The sequence below is a fragment of the Balearica regulorum genome, chromosome 2, assembly GCF_011004875.1.
Source record: "Balearica regulorum gibbericeps isolate bBalReg1 chromosome 2, bBalReg1.pri, whole genome shotgun sequence".
Classification (NCBI taxonomy): Eukaryota; Metazoa; Chordata; class Aves; order Gruiformes; family Gruidae; genus Balearica; species Balearica regulorum.
The window spans coordinates 3167958-3189626 of record NC_046185.1 but is presented as its reverse complement, the minus strand read 5'-3'; the positions used below and the strand labels follow the sequence as shown (position 1 = coordinate 3189626).

General features: G+C 40.1%; 1 protein-coding gene across 8 annotated transcripts in view; it reads right to left on the bottom strand.

Annotated features, from left to right (window-relative positions):
* The window catches only part of TSNARE1 (t-SNARE domain containing 1), a 500132-nt gene that overhangs the window by 183720 nt on the left and 294743 nt on the right, over positions 1 to 21669 (bottom strand). For all 8 annotated transcript variants that reach the window (XM_075743202.1, XM_075743206.1, XM_075743200.1 and 5 more), the window contains 2 exons: positions 19349 to 19421; positions 6094 to 6176 (listed from right to left, as the gene is read on the bottom strand). In XM_075743202.1, coding sequence (XP_075599317.1) covers positions 6094 to 6176; positions 19349 to 19421 — 156 coding nt within the window. The remainder of the gene's footprint in view (positions 1 to 6093; positions 6177 to 19348; positions 19422 to 21669) is intronic.

The window sequence follows — 21669 nt, the reverse complement described above, 5'->3', positions numbered from 1 at the left end:
AAGGAAAACAAGTGCTATGGAGGAGAAAGTGACGTTGAAGAAATCGGTTCTGAGTGGGAAGCCCAGGCAGAAGTCTCTGAGTTGTGCCAGTGTGAGCGTGTTGCTACGGACTGAGAAACAGAGAGCAGAAAGGGACTGCAAATTGGTTGCTTTTTGAGAGATTCAGCCAATTTGGGGACAATTTCTTTTACTATCTGAAGATCACGGCTCAGAATCATGAGGACTCTGGATGGTGGCAAAGTTTCCTTCTGCTGCTGAAGAGGGGGATTAAGGCTCAGTCATGCAATTACACAGTCACTTCAGTAACGGCTTTTGCTTGGAGTCCTTACAGAGCTCTGAGTTCCTGTTGCAGCTTTAATTCAGCTCCCATCACTTTCACAGGCAGAAACTACCAGAAGAAAGAATAGCTTCATAATCCCCCAAATAAAACTTCCGAGTGCTAATTACCCAAAGCAGAAGCAAACTCAGCCACGCTCACACTGGTGACAGACACAGCTAAGCAACAGCAACATGAGGTTGATTGTATACGTTGCATCTTATATTTAGCAATAGATTGTCATTACATCTCGGTCCTGAATCTGCCTTACAATTATCTAGCTTTTTCTTGTCCTAAGACATTTAAGTAGCTATGAAGCTGCGTTTGCATCGAGATATTCCAGCTGTGCCAGTCCACCGCAGCTTTGCAGTGCAATCCCATCGTAATGTGGTGCTAACTGGCTGCACACCGTAGTTTTAAAACTATTAGCCTTTAAAAAAAAATTAACAGCAGTGTAAATCAGCATCTTAGGGCATAGCCATAGGGAAGGGGAGAAGACAGTCTTAATTATCACAATATTTATAAGTAGCAAGTGCTTTAAGAAGCCAGCATGCCAGGAAATTTCAAAGACTCTGAGAAGGTGATTTTGGAAACTCAAATTTTCTTTCATTTTTAAAATACCAACGAGTTATTTGTGCAAAAGTTGAAGCCAGCCCTTTATTGGTGGTCCCCAGGCAATAAGATCTCTCTGCTAATGTCACAGATTTATGAGGCCTTTTTCCTTAAAGCTCCAGCCTTCAAAGTGCCCCTCTGTGTATCCCTGAAAGCCAGACCCAGGAATTGCTTCTTTACAGGAAAAATACTCATTGTTCTTAGACTACACAAGTGGGTCACTGAACTGTTGCTTGCCTTTGCGATGCTAGTGAATCCAAATTAGCTTGACTTCCACAGAGGATATAGGGAAGGAAAGCAACCAGCATTAATCAGAGCAACACAAGCAACTCTTCCAAAACAAATTAGCTTCAACAGTCTGCACACAGAGTCCTTCAGTCAGTGCGGCCAAGCTGAACTTAGGCCAAACTTCACGTCAAAAAGAGTAACTGGTTTAATACGTATCTGTAGAGTCCGCATTTGTTTCTTTTTCTTCCTCTCAATCCATCTGCAGGAAGCTATGAACAAACCGAGCAAAGCAAAACTGCTCATCTCGTCACAGCCAGCCCCTCTGTGTGATGTTCATCCCACCTAAGCTAATCTCAAAGGCAGGTACTGAGACCATCAGGTGTCTAGAACCCCCCTCTTCTCCTCTGAAAAGGGATAGGTGATCTGCATGGGATTAATTTTCCCTTGAAATGTCTGCAATGTAATTGCTATCAACCTTTGGCACCACACAGGAAAGAGGAACAATGTCACATGAAAACAAGACTGGATCTGATAACTAATGATTCTGAGTTAAATTAAGATACCATTTCTATATCCATTCGTCAAAATACACTTTACAGACAAAGGAGGAAGCAGGCATCTCCAGAGAGGCGGTCATCAGACCTACGTTAGACATCTCCTGTGAGATGAGACAAGCCGTGTGCTGGAAGCAATTCTTCCCTCCAGTCAGTGTAAAGGGAGTCCAGACACATAACTCAGACATACATGCCTCCACCACCCGTGTGTGGTGCAATAAATCCCTATCTTCTAGAAAGCAATTTGGTCCATGTTAAAACTGGTGTTTTAAGATAGGTGGGATGAATTATTTTATCTAGGGTCATGGACAGTGACATTTCAGGAGACAAATCTGGGCCATTAGTATTAAATGGCAAATGTCGTAATTTCTGCTTTAGGTCCAAGAGATGTGAGACCCTCACAGAAAAATCAGGCATTGAAGTAAGTCAACTGCAGGAGATATTACTTCTTCTGGCTCCTCTCTGCCAGACTTGGTTTGACTCTCAGATGTTATCTCTTAAACTTGGATTTTCTAGTGAAAAGTAGGACAGTAAAGTAAGATTGTCAAGTTTCAGTGACCAAGAGGGCTTTCATATGGAAACCAGCCTCTGCTCCTCTACTCCTGGTATCAATACCCAACATTAATGTTTTCATCTGCATTTTGACCCCGCATGTTTCTAAAGATAATGCAGTGGCCCAACTGAACTGTTACCTGTAGTAAAAGTAAGTTTAAGCACAAACAATTATTCTGTAATGATAATAATTTAAAATGAGGGGAAAAATAATCTGCTAATAATTAAAAAACAATGCATTTCTTCCAAAGCTCTGACAGCTCCCACTAAACCTTTTATGCCTGTGGGATGTAATACCTTTTTTGCTCATGATTAATTACAAGTTCATCTACCACATCCTCTATTGCAGCCCAGATATAGCAAGTACCTCTCACCCAATATAAATCAAGCAGTGGTGAAATCAGAACATTTACAATGATTTACAATGGCAGGGAAAAATATATGGAACATAAAATAAGATAAACTTTTTATACATCATGGATAGGTATAATGGGTATTGCTATTTTTCTGTGTGGTCCATAGAGTCTCTGTGATATCTGACCACCAAGACTCCTCAGTGAATTTACTTGGTGAAGCAAGGAAGTGTTTCTAGCAGGAGGTGAAGTCTACAACTGAGAAGAGGGACTATAGGCAATGATGTGGCTGCCAATTACACTACCCAGCATGGACTCCAGGACTTCCTGTGGCATCTAAGATTAAAAGCGTAACGATAAATTGAAACCATCTACTTTCCCGAGGTGTCTGATCCTGCCTCTTACAACAACAGTGCCCAACCCTTTTGCTGAGACAAGTTGCCTCATGTCCAATGCAGACACACAAGGGCTGCGACTTGGTATCTCACCTCTGTATGGTGACCAGTGAAGAGTTACACCTACCTCATGATGCAACCTGCATGTACACGTCCATGGAAAAGGTGGAAGACGTGCAGGCCATGGGGTAGGAGATGGCAGGGAACAGAGAGGAGGAAAGCACAGCCGCCTGCTGCTCCCTTCCCTGGGCTGAGAGCAGGGCTGCACTGAGCCACCCAGCAGCCTTGTCCAGCCTGAAAGTTGGCCACCACTACCTTACTTACCATGTATTTCACTTCTATGATGTTCTCTATTATTGTTTTACAGTTTTGGGGTTTGGGGTTTTTGGTTTTGTTTTTGGTGGGTTTTGTGGGGTTTTTTTGTGGGTGGGTGAAGATTTTAGATGGCGACATGAGAATTCATACAAAGTAATAAAACACCACTTTTCGCACACACACATCCTAAGGTGAAGGAGCACTTTTCAAAATGTAAAATGCAGACAAAGGAGCTCAGCAGGAAGATGTTTACATTTGTTTAAACATTTCTATCATTGCAGAGAACCTAAATGCCTTATTTTGTACTAGTTAAAGAAGAGCTATTTACTGATGCTTTGTTATGTTAATGTACAGGTTGGGACTGGTGCTCCAAGCTGTATTGTTGAAGTGAGTGCACTGCATTATGTGCATACATTATGCTAAATAAACAGTCACTTAATCTTCATTCCTGACAGAAATCCATTCATTAAGGTCTACAGTAGGTCTTAAGCTTGAATGTTTCAGCGATGTTGACATTTCTGATTTCTCAATTTATGTATACATATGTTGAAATAAGAATACTACATACACACACATATTCATATACATATATACACATAAATAGGGATAAGTAACAATTGTATGTAAGCCAGTCTGCATTTACAGGACAATCAGACTGTACTAAAGGTGGTAGGTAACAGCCAAATACATTAATGAATTGGCAGTTTAACAAAAGAAGGAAAAATACTCAGTAAGATTCAAAAAACAGTCTGTGCTTTTGATCTCTGAGCAGCACAGAAGAGTGCAGATAGAATTTAAAGCGCATAAAACTATGGCAGCTCCCTTGAAAGCAGTTCACCCACAAAGCCATCTGGCTGATCATTCTCCCAAATCCATCTTAGACATTTCTGAAGCAGCCAGAACCCCACATACAACCTGGAAGGATGACCTGTACTCGGACTGCATTATCCATGTGTATACAAGTGGCATCAACATTGCTTCCTACAAAAGCCCTTGAGGGCTGTGTGCCCAGGACCCTTCTTGTCACATTATGGTGACAATGTCCTTTTGGATGCAAGATGAGTAAATATCACGGCACATAACAGAGGAGACGTCATATGCCATTTGACAAACCCCAGGCAGCAGGCCAGCAATCGAAGTCACAAAAACTTCACCTCATTTTCTGTCCATATCTCAGGAAACTTCATGAAAGAGGTGACAGAGAACAAGATGGGGTTGCATGCATTTGTCTAGTGAACCTCATGCAGTAGTGTATAAGATAGCTACCTGTCCTCTACAGGAGATCTGGATTGCACATTTTCTTTGGCAGCAGAATTTTTCTAAGTGATATTTGTCTATACAGGCTTGTTTCAAGGGCAAAGGACACTCTCAAGTGTTTTCCCATAAATACTAGTCAGTATACATTTATGTCCTTAGCAGCAGTTGACTTGCTAAAATTGGCTATATCTTCATCTTGATCAACATATTTGAGGAATAAAGGACCTCCTAACTGGGCAGGATATTTCAACAGCTCCTGCTGGCTGACGAAAGCAGATCCTTTACACTGTGCTGTGTTCATTTTCTGCCTGACTACTCTTTGACCTTCTTAGCCAAAATTGTCATTAACTCATTTGCAGCTTTGCGATCAGCTCTACTGTCAAGTATTAAATTTATTCTTGTCTCATTTTAGACTTCATGCAGTAAAAACTGAACAGGCTATTTTCAAGGCAAATGCAGGATTAAATGCAGAGTGACACACATTATCTTGAATATATATGCCTTTAAAACCAAAACGGAGTGAAGACCACACAGCTTATGCAATATCAAAGTTCTATAAAAGTTGTTCTTATTACCCACAATTGGTAAAGTATGTTTCACCAGAAAATGAGATGTAGATAATTTTAAAATCACATTACTCCTTTTCAGTGGAGTAAAATACCTGTAGCTCTTACTCATTTGCGCTGGAGGTTTGCCCCAGATCTTCAGAATTCATTGTGTCCAAGGACCAACAAAGAAGCGCTACATACTCGCATGGACCTCAGCTACATTTTGTCATAACAAGACTTCAGGTACACGAAACTCACTTAGGACTTCAACAAACCGATTTATGATTGAGGAAAAAAGGAAACTAATAGCTTTTGTTCTGTCAATCCAATGCAGGCAATAACAATTTGTTCTTTGTTCGCTTCCCCCCCTTCATCCCTAGAAAGAACTAACTATAACCATCAAACAGTTCTTTCTGGTCAAGCTATTTTAAAAACAATTAATGGTTTTGTGTGTGTTTTATTCTTGCTCCGATGAAGAAAAAAACCCAAAACCTGAAAACCTTACCCTCAAATTGTCTTTAAAAAGTGTTGAACACCATTTCCATAGCCATTATTCACCAAACACACCATGTCTTTTGACAACTCAGTTGGTTTTGAAAAGCATTGTTGCCTGATTATAGGGAAACACTCCAATAAGAAGCACATATACACTTAAATGATGCACTTTTTATGAAGTCTTTCCAAGAACAACAATAGCTAATTGTTGAGTTTCCTACTGGGAAATGTCTCTTCAATATGCAGATCTCGTAATGACTACTCTAATGCAAATTGTTGATGCTACAGTAACTTCATGATATATATAAGAAAAAAGTTTAGCTCTTACTTAGAGTATGCTTTATCATCTTTCCAGGTAGCATAAATCCAACACAGCCCATGTGCTGTGTGGTTCACAGCCACCAAGTGCTCTCTTTATTTTACATACTATTACTGAATGTATCCGTAGGGTTTTTTAGTCCCACTTACTTGGTGCTGACTGGCTTTTGCCAACTGCTCATTGGCTGATTCAACATTAGAAGATGCAGTCTCAATGTTGGCTTCAATACTATCTGCAAATTAAGATAATAGAAGATAATTATAGGATACAAACTTAAAACAAAGACTTTATACCAACAGCAATTCAGCAATTTACTCATGGGCGTAAAGACATGAGCAGTGTCTTGTTTGCAAGCTGTAGTACTACAGGGAAATAGGAACACCACCCATTTTGATGACCACATAACCCATCAGAGTCAGCTCTCCATGTGTTCCTAGACAGGATAGAGGTTAGCAGCTCATCCCATTCCCACAGAAACCAGTTGGAAGACTGATAGGGAATTCAAAGGAAAGCAACTCCAGACTGGTAAATTTACCAGATGATTAGAGTTAAATTATAGAAGGGGCATGGCAGATTCTATCTGAAACTATTATTAGAGCTCAGGATAACATTCATCTGAGTACATGTGGGTTGTTGACCATGATCAGGTGTTTGTACTTGAGCAAGTCACCTAAGACACTATTGCAGTCAAGAGAGAGCAAGTCCACAGTGTGCAATTCATCCCATTCATCCCACTCTACAGTAGCTGCCTGCTAATGATCAGATTAGACGAATCACAACCCAAACTTCTGGATCACATTTCCAAGCTGCAAGGGAGGTCTGTACAGATGGCTCAGATTGAGATGCATTGCCAGTACCTAAAATTAAGGGAGGAGAATCTCACCCTAGCTCGCTAGGTTTAACGTTGGGGGATGCTGGGGGAACCATTAGAATTAAAAGAGACTAGAAAAGAAAGATTATCAGCCACACATTGCAGCTGGCAGCTTCCCACTTCCATCAAAGACAAGTATTAACTAGGACTCCAGAGCTGTGCTTAGAAAGCAAAATGCCTATGGTATAAAACGTGCAAATAAGGGTTTGTATTTCCAGTAGATATTTTAGAAAACTTGACCAGCTTATCCCCTAAGACATGTGCAGCCAAAAATTTCTGGTCACAATGGAAGAGTATGTGCACTTGGTCTGCTTCTGTGTGTTTTCAAGCAGATATTACACCATGCAGTATATGAAAATGGTCAGGAGGAATTTAACCACAGGTAGAACTCTGCGAATAAGATTCCATGAATTTCTCTAATCCTTAATAAAATTAACTGAAATTCTTCAACTGATGGTATTAGGAGTTGGATTAAGACATGCCACAGAAGATTTAAGTAATTTATTCTTTTGGTTTTGAAGGAAGGAACATGAATTAGTCTGGCCACTTTTGTGATGGGTAAAGAAATGAGCGTTTGCAGATAAACTGTAGAAAGTGATTGTGTTCAGGTTTTGCCATTTTTAAGTGAAACGGTGTTGCAAGTCTGTTAATGTAATTATGCATTTCTGATAACTCAACTTAAAAACAAAATGAAAGAACAAAGAAACCACAAACCAACAGAATCATGGAATAAACAAATTTCAGCTTAACACTTGGAAACCTGTTAAAAGTTTTCTGTTGCACCTGGGAGAGATGGTTTTCCATTCCTTTTATTTTAGATTATGCATGCTGTGGTGTACAAGAAAAAACCTACATGGCTGACACTTTTATAGGTTGATATAGCCTAATTTTATTGGCAATATCCAATGCTTCTCAAACCATTTTTATTAAGACTTTAACACCGTAGACCTTAGTTGGCATCACTGACCTCTGCCCCAATGCTTCCCTTGCATTCAGGACTTAACATGAAGAGATCAAAAGGCTTCTAAGATACTCAACCTCTGTCTAGGAAGAAATATGAAATGTTCTTCTACAGAACCTTGGAAGAGCTGCACCCACACATGCACACATCAGTGTGACAGCCTTGAAGAGTTTCCTTCCAGTATTGCATTGAGCTGAAGGCATTTCTGGGAAAGTGTCCATAGAAAAAAATGGTGCTGAATTACCAAAAATGATGAACAGAAACGTGAATGGCACAAGAGCACACTGCAGTGAGCAGCACTTTTGCTATATATATATGGGTGGATCTACCCAGGGTCCACCTCAAACAGGTGTGCCTGAGAGACAAAGTGGTTCTTGTGAGTGAAACATGGTAGAGAGATTTCAACCTGACACTTGATAATAATGAGGTCCTAGGCAAGTTTACATGGAAAATCCTATTACTACATCTCCACAAGTGCTATCACTGCCATTTGATATCACACTTCTGTTTAAAAAGAATAGATGTCCCAATTCCAGGGCTGGCCCTGATGTCTTTCCAGCCAGAAATTGTGGCTGACCCACAAATCAGTGATTGGTCATTCTATATATTTTATAGGAATATCAGTAGAGGGACATTTGATGTTTTCTGGTTTGAATTGAGAATAACTAAAAAAGTGGTAGATCTAGATCAAGGGCTAGAATGGCTCTGTAGGACAGGGCAGTGCTTTCTTTCTGTGTTTGCATCTTAAGACAAGGCTGCGTAATTGGCAACTACAAGTCCCAGTCCAATTTCCATCATTGTGTATATGGACCTCTCTGCATATGGAAACATCGGGGCACAAGGCAGAGAAAGCAAAAGAGTTAATATGTCATTAACACAGACAGAACATCAGCCAGAACAACATGTCACTCACTCAAGGTGACAAATCCTTAGTTTCCTAGTTGTTGACCAGTATTTACTTCTATGGCTAAGCATGACTACATGATTCAAAGTTAACAAGATGATTGGTTTTACCTAAACAAATTTTTATACGTTCTGTGGAAGTCCATAAGAACTAACCATTGGGACACCACCAATTTGCATCAATTGAAATTCAGCTCCTGACCACTCAAAGCTCCAACCTGCCATAGCTTTCCTACAGCCAAGCTGTGATACACAGAAACTTTATAGAATCATAGAATCTTCAAGGTTGGAAAAGACCTCTAGGATCATTAAGTCCAACTGTCATGTTAAGATGGGGAGAAATGTAGATAAAATCAGGTAAAAATTGAACCCAAACTAAGAATATATAGGGCTGGGACACCTGTTAATTTTAGAAGCACAAAGCCTCACCATGTTTTTGGGTTACAAAATACAACTTTACGTAGGAAAGCACCTCCATGTATTAAGCTACTTTGTGATGGGATTTGGAAGAGATGGGGGGATTTGGAAGGGGTGGAGGGAGTGTGCTGAACACCTTGACAATCGCCTAATCGACGTAACAGAACTCACTCGTGTATCTGATGTTTATCAGGTTCTTAGTGCAGACACCCTTCACTACTCAATGGCTCTTAAAGGCTGACTGTCCTCAGAAAATTAATCATTTAGACACAGAAGAGCTACAGAGGAGAAATTTATGAAAGATATCCTACTAAAACAAGAGTAATCTCTCTGTGCTACTCTTAGGGCAGAGGGAAATCACAGCAGGAGCTTAATTTAGATTCCTTAAATGTCCCTCCAGAGGAAACTAGCGCTTTCCGCTGCCTGCGGGGGGCCTAAGGAGATTTGCCTTCGTTAGATAAAATTAAACACTGTGAACGCCCCCTTAGCATTGCATGGCATGGGCTAATCATATGTTATGCACTGTGTTTTGCAAACACCATCTACGTTTTTTTCCCAGCACAGGCTTTCACAAGTAGGATGGATGTGTGCAACATGTCCTATATGAGTTGATGTGATGTTACAGGAGGAGGCTGGACCCTGGTGGCACTGTTTCTGCTCAGTTGTTCTCCTAACAGAGGAGGAAATGTCTTGGAATAAGCAAACCTCCTATTTAAAAAAATTTTTTGTAGCAACTTGTAATGCTGAGACACAGAGGAAAAACAAAAACAAACAAACCCCCACCATAAGAGTTCTAAACCTCTGTAAAAATAAGACATAAATATGTTAACACAATTTAACTAGATATTTTTGCTGATTAACACAGGAAAGCAAGGGAAGGAAAGAGAATTTGGGTCAAATCACAAGGAAGTAAGTAATAATTCAATGATGTTAATAAGTCGATGACGAATGTGTCACTCTCAGCTACTTCAGTGCATCTTTACTGAATGCCAGTGATGGTTCACAGCTTCACCTTGCTCACTGTCAGGCTCCTCGCCAAGGTACCTCATTTGGAGATGGAGAGGCAAGTATTTCCAGAGGGGCAGTAGGATCCCAGGCAGACTGAAAAAAACATGCTGGAGGGGTCTGCCTTTTCCTTGCTCCTTTGGCTTAGCAGTGGGAACAGTGACTCTGTTCCCAAATAAGTGAGATAACCTAGCCCTGGGTCCGGGATTTTCCAAGGAGCCTGTATCCCAGAACAATTCCTGTCCTCAGCCTGTGATGACAAATTTATGGTGCAGTTTGAAAACAAACAAACACCTTAAGGTGATTAAGGTGATGTTATCGCCATGTTATTAAACTGAGGGACAGGGCTGCACCAAAGCAGATGGTGGTTGCAAACAAATGCACCAAGGAATTAGGAAAAAATAATAATTTTCCAGTTAAAGCACATCCTTTCAATAGGAGTTGTGAAGCTGGCAGAGCTAACCAGCTTTTAGATGTAATTTGATATGATTTTATGACACACTTGTCATACAGACAGAAATCATGTTGACCCTAAGAATTGTCTTTCAACTCTATTTACCTGTCTTCTGAGATCAAGCCCTGCTAATGACCAACAGGAGTCTTATATGTGAAATTACTGTAGTGTCAGTGGCTGGAGTGTAGTTTTTGTCCTAATGTATCAAGGAATCACCTGTATGACCTGAGTCTTTATAGCAGCAACAACGGACTGGGTTCACAAGGCAACATTTTCAGTAAAACCATTGAAAGACAGGAAAGTGAGCTTGTGAATGAGAATTTTAAAATGCTCCCACTTGGCAGTAACCAAAATGGGCCCCTTTAGGTTTCGCAGGATGCTTTTATTTTTAGCGCTTTAATAAGCTTAACCCTTATTTATCACTATAACTTCTGACTAAAAATAATCAATACAACATATTGAGAAGCACCAAGAATTAAAAAAAAAAAAAAAAAAAAGGAGTATTTTGGCAATGTATAAAGGTTTATTTCCTAATTAAAAGCCAAATTTTGGGTGAAATTGCTTTCAGCATAAAAAAGAATTACCATGTACTTGGAGAGTTTTAAGTGAGTCTCATTCCATGAACAAAAGATCCTCTGTAGGCACAACTGTGGATGTTAAGGGGAAGAAAAACTATGGCAGTTCTTCTGGAGTGAAGTTTAAAATTGCTTAGGGTTGGTCAGTTGCAAACGTCAATGTAAACGTCAAGTTATAAATTCTGCACATGAGAGGATTTATAAAATAATCTTGCCCATATGCTAAACTAAAGCTAAATGGGTCACATATTGGCTTAGACTGCTGCAATGAAATACAATTTGCAGCTCCATGAGTTACCAGGAGCCATGGTTATTACTTCCAACAAAAGGCAGGTAGCACCTTCCTTTCTATTTGATTTTAGCAGAGCTCTAATTTTTTTACATGGTGACACACCATGACCCTCAGAAGTAAGGACTGAGGCACTGAACAACCAGTCACCCTAATTTTCCAGGCATGCCTGGGAAGACTATTGAAACTATCCTAAAAATGTCATAACCAGCTCTTTCTGCTGGTTTTCTTCGGCCAGCAGCCCAGAGCCCTAGTCTGTATGAATAAAAGAGGCTATAAGGCAATGGCCGAACACTAGCATAAATTTACAACACTTCAGTTCCTGAGTGATTTATACTGTCCTTGAAATGCATCTTGGAAATGTCAAGTATCTGCTACATATGTATGTGCTGAAAAATGGTATCACCCTGCCAGAGGTTTACCATGCCTGCCAGGATACATCTTCCAGGGATTTAAAATTCAAACATTGTCCTACGTATATCTATTGGAAAATCGCACATCCTACCAGAGAATAAGGTACCTCATATCATCTGCTCTGTGCTAAATAGCAGGGTGCGGAAATATTACCACTCGACCAGATGCAAAGCAATTTACCATTCTTTCTTACAGAGAGAAGTGGTCCCAAATTACTGATATTTACCACAGGAGAAGAGTCAGCATATGAAGAGTTCCCTAAGGGTGGATGGCATGGCCTCTGCCCTCATTGCCTGGTGTACATTTTCAGCTATCTACCTGAGGTATCCACAGTTCCCTTATGATGGTCTTATATGGCTCTGGGTAATCCAAGGCTCTAGTTTTAATCCCACAAAATTTGGACATGGGAAGATATTATATCACGGCAATAGGTCTGACTCACTTTTCTTTTTCTCCATTTCCTTCTTTTTCTGATGAAAAAAGGCATTTCAACAAGACATTTTTTGTGTAGAAATCTATGGGCGTGTCAGATTTTCTCCCCCAACCCCCCCAAATAATCTCTGAAAGCAATTTAAAGAGCAAAACAGCGCTCAATATAGCTTTGTTTGGGAAATCCCAGCTACTCATCTGTAGTGCACTCTTTCGTTGTGATGTAAACTCAACACCTTTTTTAATTCTACAAGACATTCAAGTTAAAGAAAATACTATTTCAAAATAATGAAAAAGAAAGAAAATATCTAATTAATTATATATTTTTTTTCCAAATCTAACTCATGAATTTATACAGTTTTGATAAATACCTTAATTTCACTTGCATGCAGTGTTTTTCAAAAGTCCACTTTTGTCTACAATTAACACAACACACACGTGCCATCACCCAGCTAAGTGCAGAAGCTATTGAGTCCTATAACTCAGTCAACTGATGAAAGAAGCGTCACTCTGAGTTTGTCACGGGAATGAATGAGGATGATGGGGGTGTTGATTCATAGAAATAAATATACTTTATTTCTTCTTGCTGTCTTGGAAAAATCATATATTTTACCTACAAAGTAAAGTCAGTGATATTTACAACTTGCTTGACCCCTTTTGCTTTACATGGCTCATTTGATTTACTTAATCTACTCAAGCCATGACCTCCCAAACACAGTCTGTCTGTGGCAGAGTATAACACCTCCCAGCAGAAATAAACCAACCACCTGGGCAGCTTCTGCCTCTATGACATTTACTGCTCAATTGCAGCATTACTAGAAATTGAGAGCACGGCAGTTCCAACTTCCCAAAAATGACTTTGGATAAATTGGTGTGAGAAGAATCCTACTGGTGGCAATAAACGTCATAAAAGAAAGAGCTTTGTTTCTTGTACAAAATTAGCTGGCTCATTAACTGCAAGTATACCAGCCCAATCGCATTACAAGGGTCAAACACAGAACAGCAGACATATCTTTAGGTGTTAGTAAATTCGCAAGTGTAGTTATTCTTTTCCTTATAAACCAGCATGTGCTGTCTTACCAGCACTGTCAGCACTAGAGCTAAAGTTGAAAGTCCACATACAACAAGGGAAGACACAAAACCACACTCATAGAGAGAGGAAAGAGGAAAGAAGCACAAAGCTCATTCATTTTTTTGTGCTGCCTATTGTCTCGAGTAAAATGAGTTGGTCAGAGTTCATAGAATCATAGAATCATTAAGGTTGGAAAAGACCTCTAAGATCATCAAGTCCAACTGTCAACCCAACACCACCATGCCTACTAGACCATGTCCCAAAGTGCCACATCTACATGTTTTTTGAACACCTCCAGGGATGGTGACTCCACCACTTCTGTGGGCAGCCTGTTCCAATGCCTGACCACTCTTTTGATGAAGAATTTTTTCCTAATTTTATCCAATCTCAACCTCCCCTGACGCAACTTGAGGCCATTTCCTCTCATCCTATTGCTAGCTATTTAGGAGAAGAAACCAACCCCCACCTGGCTACAACCTCCTTTCAGGTAGTTGTAGAGAGTGATAAAGTCTTCCCTCAGCCTCCTCTTCTCCATACTAAACAACACCAGTTCCCTCAGCCGCTCCTCATAAGACTTGTTCTCCAGACCCTTCACCAGCTTTGTTGCCCTCCATGGTAGCCCACACCTGACTCCAACAATTCAGTTGCAGCAGCAGCCATCAGCCTTTGCCTAACATGAAACTGAGCACCTTACAGACTTCGGTGCTGTCCAAAGCCAAGGATGTGTGAAAAATGATAGTGAAGACCACCACTGCTGCAGTCCAGGTAAACAGGGAGAGCAAGGCCAGTGGTGTACAAAACACCATGACCTTAAAATTGTTGCCTACAAGGCAATTAAGGGTAGTAATACTATGCAATTTCAGCAGCTGGGGTGGTTTACAATAAAGCTTCATTAGACTTAGATAACAAAACAACAAACTGATGACAGGGTAAATACCTAAGATGAATAAAGAAATTGGAGGCTTCTTGGGAAGTGAGTGGGAAGCGGAATAGATTATCACTGATTCAGAAATACCCCAGTGCACCCCTCCTGCATGGGTGGTGCTCTGTACTGACATGTAACTCTATGTCTCAACAAGTGGCTGAAAGCAAGAGTCAAGAGATTTCCCAATTCATCAGGAACCATTAAGAACATAAATGTACCCATTCGCATAATAGCCTCCTCTGAGATCACTTTGGAAACTTAACCAAATGAGAGACTTTGCAGACCACATTCAACTGAACGTAGCTATTAAAGCTGTTACATTCAGGTATTCAGGGACTATTCGCAAGATGTGTTCATTTTCTGCAGATGTCCCAACCGAGACACATAACTCAGGAGAGTTTAGTTAAGGATCCAGTTGAATGATTTCCCAGCTCGGTTTGCATTAGTGCATCTGACAACAGACTCTTGGCTGTGCTGTTCAGGCAGTCAGACTGGAGGAGGACATGTGTGGAAGGGTGCCGATGTGCCCTCTTGACAGTGTCTACATGTTAAATCAACCTTCGGGTCAGAAAGGCAATAACGATAAAACAAGCAATAAAGCTGAGCTGATTTCACAGGAAAGAAAAAAACAACAAACCAAAACTAAAAAAACAACCCTCCCCATATTCCAAAGCTTCCAAAATAAGCAACTCATTTGCATTCATGAAAATATATTTTACATTGAAGGAAGTTTATTATTATTATCATTAGGCAATAAGTGACAATGTGGTATGTCTGGGAACATCAGCATTGCTCAAGGACTGAATATATTGAGCCCATCAAGAAGTTCCTCCGAGACTGAATGAAAGAAGTAGCTGCCATGTTTATACTTGTCTTGTCAGGTCTGTGGGTTCTAGCCTGAAAGATACCATGTAGTTATGTTTGTAAAGTCAGGGAGCACCCACTTTAGATCACGTTATGAAGTTTCTTCACCTTATTATTTTCAAATATAAAATGCCTAGAGTTCAAGAGTGAAGTGAAGGGTTAGTATCACCAAGATCTAAACCTGGAAAAGTAATGAAAGTAAAAGAAAGTCTGAGGAAGTATTTGGCTTGACACAGTAGGGTCTCTTTTCAGCCAGTGAGATTTGCTGCATAAAGATAGATTTGTATACATTTGGTCTGGACAAGAGGTAGAGGACTGGTAAATTAGTTCCTGTGTCTCTGCTGCTGTAATCTTAAAGTAGATGGCTGGTATGTGATCTTGGGATCTCTTTCCATTTTAGGGAGTTGGGGAGTTTACAGATAGACCGGCAGAAGGTTGGTTCTAAAACTGTCCTACAGAGGAAGAAACGAGACTCTCTTAAAAGTGTAAAGTGTTTTCAGAAGGTGGGTCTGTCCTTGTGGCTTTGAGAAATGTGACGGAGCTGCAAACAGTGATATAAGTGGCGAAAGTGGAATTAGAACCATTTAGATAAGGGATGTAGATCTGGCATGTTATTCTGGCATAACTAGTTAGGTTATATACACAGGTGGGATGGAAAAAAAAGCTCTTCTAAAACAACAACAAAAAAAGAGCAGCATTTTCTTTTGCCATAGGCAAAAAGAATGCAATAACTGCGTTATTCAGGTCACCTTTATTCTCTGTTACAACACAAACAGGAGCCTACAGAGGTGGACAAATAAGCACTGCCTTCATCAGGTACTAACACAAATACTGTCAGCTGCGTTGTTGACACTTTCTTCAGAGGAACTGGGGATTTAAGGATTCTCTTCTCCCCAACACCAGATATAAAATTGGTTTCATGGAACTATGTCCATTTATTCCAGCAGATCCAATGGAAGAACAAGCTTGCATGTGTAATATAGCAATGTCCTGTATGAAGGACTGGGAATGTTTCAATCTGTTAAGGTGCTTGTACTTCAGTTGAGTGACCATCTATGAGCATGGAAAGGAGTGACTGTTGCTCTAGCAATCACCCCCAATGTAATTTACTTCTCACAGCACCAAGTCCTTAATCCTTGCCTTGGATGCTTTGGCTGAAGAACCCTTCTGCTACAGTAAGAGTAAAGTTTAGAAGCAGAGATGGACCTCAACATGTTGTGTTCCTGGAGAGGGTTTGGGGTATTCGTCCCCAATGGTGTCTTATAGGCAACTCGCTGCCTACATGCATGTGCTAGAGGTGACCCTGCCCAGGCCCCATTGTGATGACTTGGTGAACCTTTCCTGCCACACCACCCCATGCAATTTATTCAGCTGTCCATTGCTCCCTCACAGGACTGCTGGTCACCCTGTCCCTCCCTCCACCATTTCAGTGGTGCCCAGCGACAGGACAAGGGGCAATGGGCACAAACTGGAACACAAGAAGTTCCATCTCAATATGGGAAAAACTTCTTCGAGGGTGACCGAGGCTGGCCAGAGAGGTTGTGGAGTCTCCTCTGGAGAGATTCAAAACCCATCTGGACACAATCCTGTGCAACCTGCTCTGGGTGATCCTGCTCTAGCAGGGAGGTTGGGCTAGATGATCTCCAGACGTCCCTTCTAACCCCGGCCATTCTGTGATTCTGTGATTATTGCTCCTTATGATCTCCTCCTTATGAGGTCAGCCATCCCATTGCAAAAGTAGTTTTGCCCTGCCTAGTGAGGTGGATCCCATCTCTTCCAAGTAGACGCTGATCTGCAAACAGGGTCCCATGGTTACGGAACCCAAAACCATGTTGCCAACACCAATTCCACAGCCAGTTATTAATTTCTCCTATTAGTGTCTTCCTCCTCACACTCTTTCTCCTCACCAGCACCCTAAGAGATGAAGCTGCATAGGGATGCTTTTGCTAAGAGATCCAGTTAGATTGTGTTGAAAAGACGTTTTGTTGATTCAAAGTTAATCTAGTCCACTGGCTTGTTTTGGCTTCAAGGGCTTGGACTCACTGATACTGTAATGCTTAGTTAAATATTCATATCAAAGAGATGCCATGACTAGGAATGCAGGCATGGGGCTTATTTGCAGAAGACAAAAAATTAGAGATATGCTGCCCCAAGTCTACATTTCCCCTCATCTATTTCTTCCTTGCATGACAGAAATTGCTCTCTACCCTAGGGAGTGTTATGGATGTGTTCATTAAGGAACTCGCCCACACGCTAGCAAAACTACTTTTAGTTTTTTCTAAGACGTATGGGTTACTCTGCCTGTGCCACGCATAGACCAGACAAGCTCTTCCCATTAATTCTCTCCAGCTCAGGTGAGCCAGAGAATAGTTTGCTCTACAACCCTGGGAGCATTTTGCTGAGTGGTGCACCTCACATTCCCTGGGTATATATTTTCCTCGTGTTTTCTAAATAAGGACACACAGAGTTTTCATTTCATGCATGTAAGTGTAATGCATTAAAAAAATAAAACAAGTGTCAAGAGAACTGTCTCATATCATCATTGCTTTTGAATTTTCACTGTGGGGGTTTCAACTCCCTTTGCCTCCTGATTCTTAATCTCACTTACTTACTTCTGTGTAATGTGAATGTCAAAAGATAAACAGTGGGACCTTTCAGCAACTGGTTGGGAAGATACCTTGACTGGCTGCCAGGCTGAAAATATACTCCTACAAGAAACTATTAAAAATCTGCTGCAGTGAAACAGGAAGAAGAAAGAACTTGTCAGATACAAAAGCAACAAAAACCTTACACTGGCTCAAAGACAAAACGTCCTCCTTAGTCTAACTGTTTCTCACAGGCAAGTTAATACTGGGGTCGCTTATATGCATGGGAAACATCTTAAAATAATAAATATTGCGTTAAGAAACAGAGTTACAAGGATCTTGAAGCTAACTGATGTATGTTGTCATGTCCCTCAAGGCATTAACATCTGATGTGCTTTTACACAACGAATCAGGCTGCAAAGATAGCCATGTACAAAAATGAGCTTCCAAACAAGCATAAATTAAAAAAAAAAAAAAAAAAAAAGAGTTGAGTTTAGATATCATCTTGACTTTTTTCTACACCTGTGAACCTGAGTGGTGTTTCTCAGTGGGATGCAGCTAGCTCATTCCGGTGTGAAAGGAGATATCTTATGCTAATGGCAACTTGTAAAGGTATGAGCTTGGCAAAGAAATCCAGAGTGATTAATAAACAGCAGAGAAGAGTTTCTTCTTTTATGATCTACATATGGCTGTCTTAGGACTTGATCCAACTCCCAGGAGCTCCAGCGAGAACTCCATCTGAGCACTGCAGGTTAGAAATATCTCCACAAATCTTGCTTCTGTGGAGTTTAGGTCCCTCAGCGTGGCTTTAGGACGGTTAGCTCTCCAATTTGGAAGTAGGCAGCTGCTTCTGAAACACTGCAAATTATTATCATACACACATAAAATGCAAGATACAGAAAAAAATATTGATTGTTCTTAGCTTCATCAGAAGACAGCAGTGAAAAAGACAAGGACCAAAAGAAATTTTAAAGGAGAGGATCTAGTGTGCCTTATCCCTCTATTCATAAAAAGTGGTGGCTGTCAGTGATGGGCTGCTCTTAAAGATAATACTAGAGTCTACTCTCATCTCTTTTCCCAAGTTTTCTCCACCACACTCCTAGCCACTGATAGCTGTAGAGCAAGAGGAGGTCAACTAATTGGCAGAAGCTTCAGACTATGCATGTGAGCACATCGTGATGTTAGGCTACTGTAAACTTAATCAGATACACCCTGCAACGTGGAAAGAAAATTCCGTTGAGGAGAAGCAAGCTGCTTAATTTTCTCCACCATCATCCATAGCCATAGCAATAATTGCTACTACTATTGTTTTTTAATTACAGTTCCAGGTAGAAAGGAAGAATTGGATTCCTTTCCAGTTAATGTTATATATTCTCCATGCTCCTTTTTACAATCAAAACGGAACAGATTAATCTCACTGTGAATTCTATTTTATGCCAAATATACCATCTAACTATCTTTAATATAAGAACCCTATTGCTCAAGGCAGCTCATCAGATCAAAATGTCATTGGATGTACAAAATGCCCAAAACACAGGAAAAATAATCACAACATCAACAAACAGCTGCTCATGAGGAAACACACAACATCGTATTGGAATGGTGCAGGAGGGTAATAAAGCCCTTACAGTGATACCTACCTATTGTGTCTCCTTGCTCGTGCACCATGGAGGCCAGGTCTTTAATGATCTCGTTCACATCCAACATGTCGCTCTGAAAAGACAGCAAGTCTAACATTAATGATGTTAGCAAGTCAAGCTAACAGTCAAGCTTTGCAAAGAAAAAAACAAACCAGAAAACCTCGTCTGTGTAGAATTAAAAGAAAAAGTTATAATGCTCCCATAGTAAATAAAAAGTCCATGTAAAAAAAAGCCATGGTTTGCTGGATTTAAGTCATCCAGTTGACTCGAGCTTTCTATAAGAAACAAGTAGAATGAACAGATTACATAGTTGCTTTTCAGAATTGTGGAGAACTAAGAAAAAACAACAAAAACAACAGCACCAAACCCTTCTCTTTCTAAAAAACAGTTATTATTGATGCAGGCCATTCAATCCAAAGTGTAGATTCTTACATAGAAAAAGGTCAACTTTCAGCATAGCGTCCATCTGATAAAATACTATGTGTAAACTGATGGAGATATGATTAAAAACTCACTGAATTTGAAATCTTATTGGTAAGGCAATAAGAAAAGACCTGTTTGATGGATGGATTCATTTACGCATTTTCAAGTGTTAAAAAAAACAACCCCTAACTAGATTTAGCACTGAAATATTCTTAGTTAAAACACAGCAAATTGTTAGTGAGTTTGTTTCCCTCATTTCTGAACACCTACTGTATACAAGAGCAAATGTGAGCATATGTTGACTCCATATGACACTGGCTCATATAAAAAGAATTAATCTAGCAATAATAGGCATAATAATATAGCTACTGCTAAATACACTGCCACTGAGGCAACATTAGCAGAAAAGAAAAAAAAGACACTCAAAAAGGATGCATTTTGCTAAGCTGTACAACTCACAGAATCACAGAAACACTGAGGTTGGCAGGAACCTCTGGAAATCATTTAGTCCAACACCCCTGCTCAGAGCAGTCAATTAAAGCAGGTTGCTCAGGGCCACGTCCACTTGGTTTTGTATATCTCCACAGATGGAGACTGCACAGACTGTCTGGCCCACAGTGTGTCCATGTATCCTCTGCACTGGGGAACCCAGCACTGGACGCTTTCTGAAGCACTGAAAGCATTTCTTAAGAATCTGCTTCTTCCAAGGCTAATTGCACAGTAATTCATTTATCTGCTTGAGTCCTGTTGCAACTCTAGTCCATCATGTCCAAAGGTCTGATTGCTTCCACTCCACTTTTGAAGACCTTCCCTACTGGCAAATTTAGAAAATGGTGCAAAATGAATCCACGCCCTTCTGCTGATGTGTGTTACGAGAATATAATTGGCATAACATTTAATCATATAGTGCAATAGAATTGCATTAATTTGCAATGAAGCCTGGGAGCCTGATTGTGAATTCTAGAATATACCAAACTATTGACTAACTGAAGTAGGAGAAACAAAAGTTTTAAAAAGCTGTTAGAAATCATAATAAAACAAAAAACCAAACCCTCACCCAAAGACTGGGTAATGCATCACAAAATGCACTTCATTCATTCACTTGTCAAGCATAATGAAGCTTTAATTATGTATGGTATTATTCATAACTTGTAAATACTGCAGAATATTTTGTAAAAGCAACAAAGTTTAAGTAACTTGAGATTGCACTTGAGCACTGCGGTAGTAAATCATTGCCAGGAAATGAGGAGAAATTAGTTGTGATTCTTTGGGGTGGGGGATTTGTTTAGGTTTTTTGGTAAAAATCTTTGAAAAGAGAAAGCTAAAGTTTAGTAAAATATGAAGAATTGAGAATTAACTTTAATGTGTTGTTCTGCTCTCATTTAACTGCTTAGTAAAAGATGATTAAGGAAAAATTAAACAAACAAATGATAATACTAAAAAAGCCCAGAATGCTCATTCGTCTCTCTCGCCTAAATTGCCACTGACATCAGTCTTTGGTTTCTGTTTACTTGCAACATAAATGAAATTCTTTCTACCCTTCAGTCTGTTTTCTTTTATTTTGTTCTGCCTCTTTTATAGTGCTTCAAGTGAACACAGCTTAAAACTCATGAAGGTGTTTTTGCACGTACGTTTGGTTGGATAGAGGTTATTGCAATATATTGAATAATACATGACACCCTCATGCCCCCAAGTATTTCCATTGGAATAAAAGAAGCGGGCAAGTCAGTCTAAGAAAGATCAGATGATATTTCGACTTCTCACAGGGTCCTCCTCAGCTAATTTACCCACAAGGAGTTGGGCTGTCTGCCTACTGATATTATGATGAGAAGGGAAGAATGAGAAAGGAAATTCAATGCTGTATATGAAGAGCGTTGTTTCAGATTTGCCATTTATAT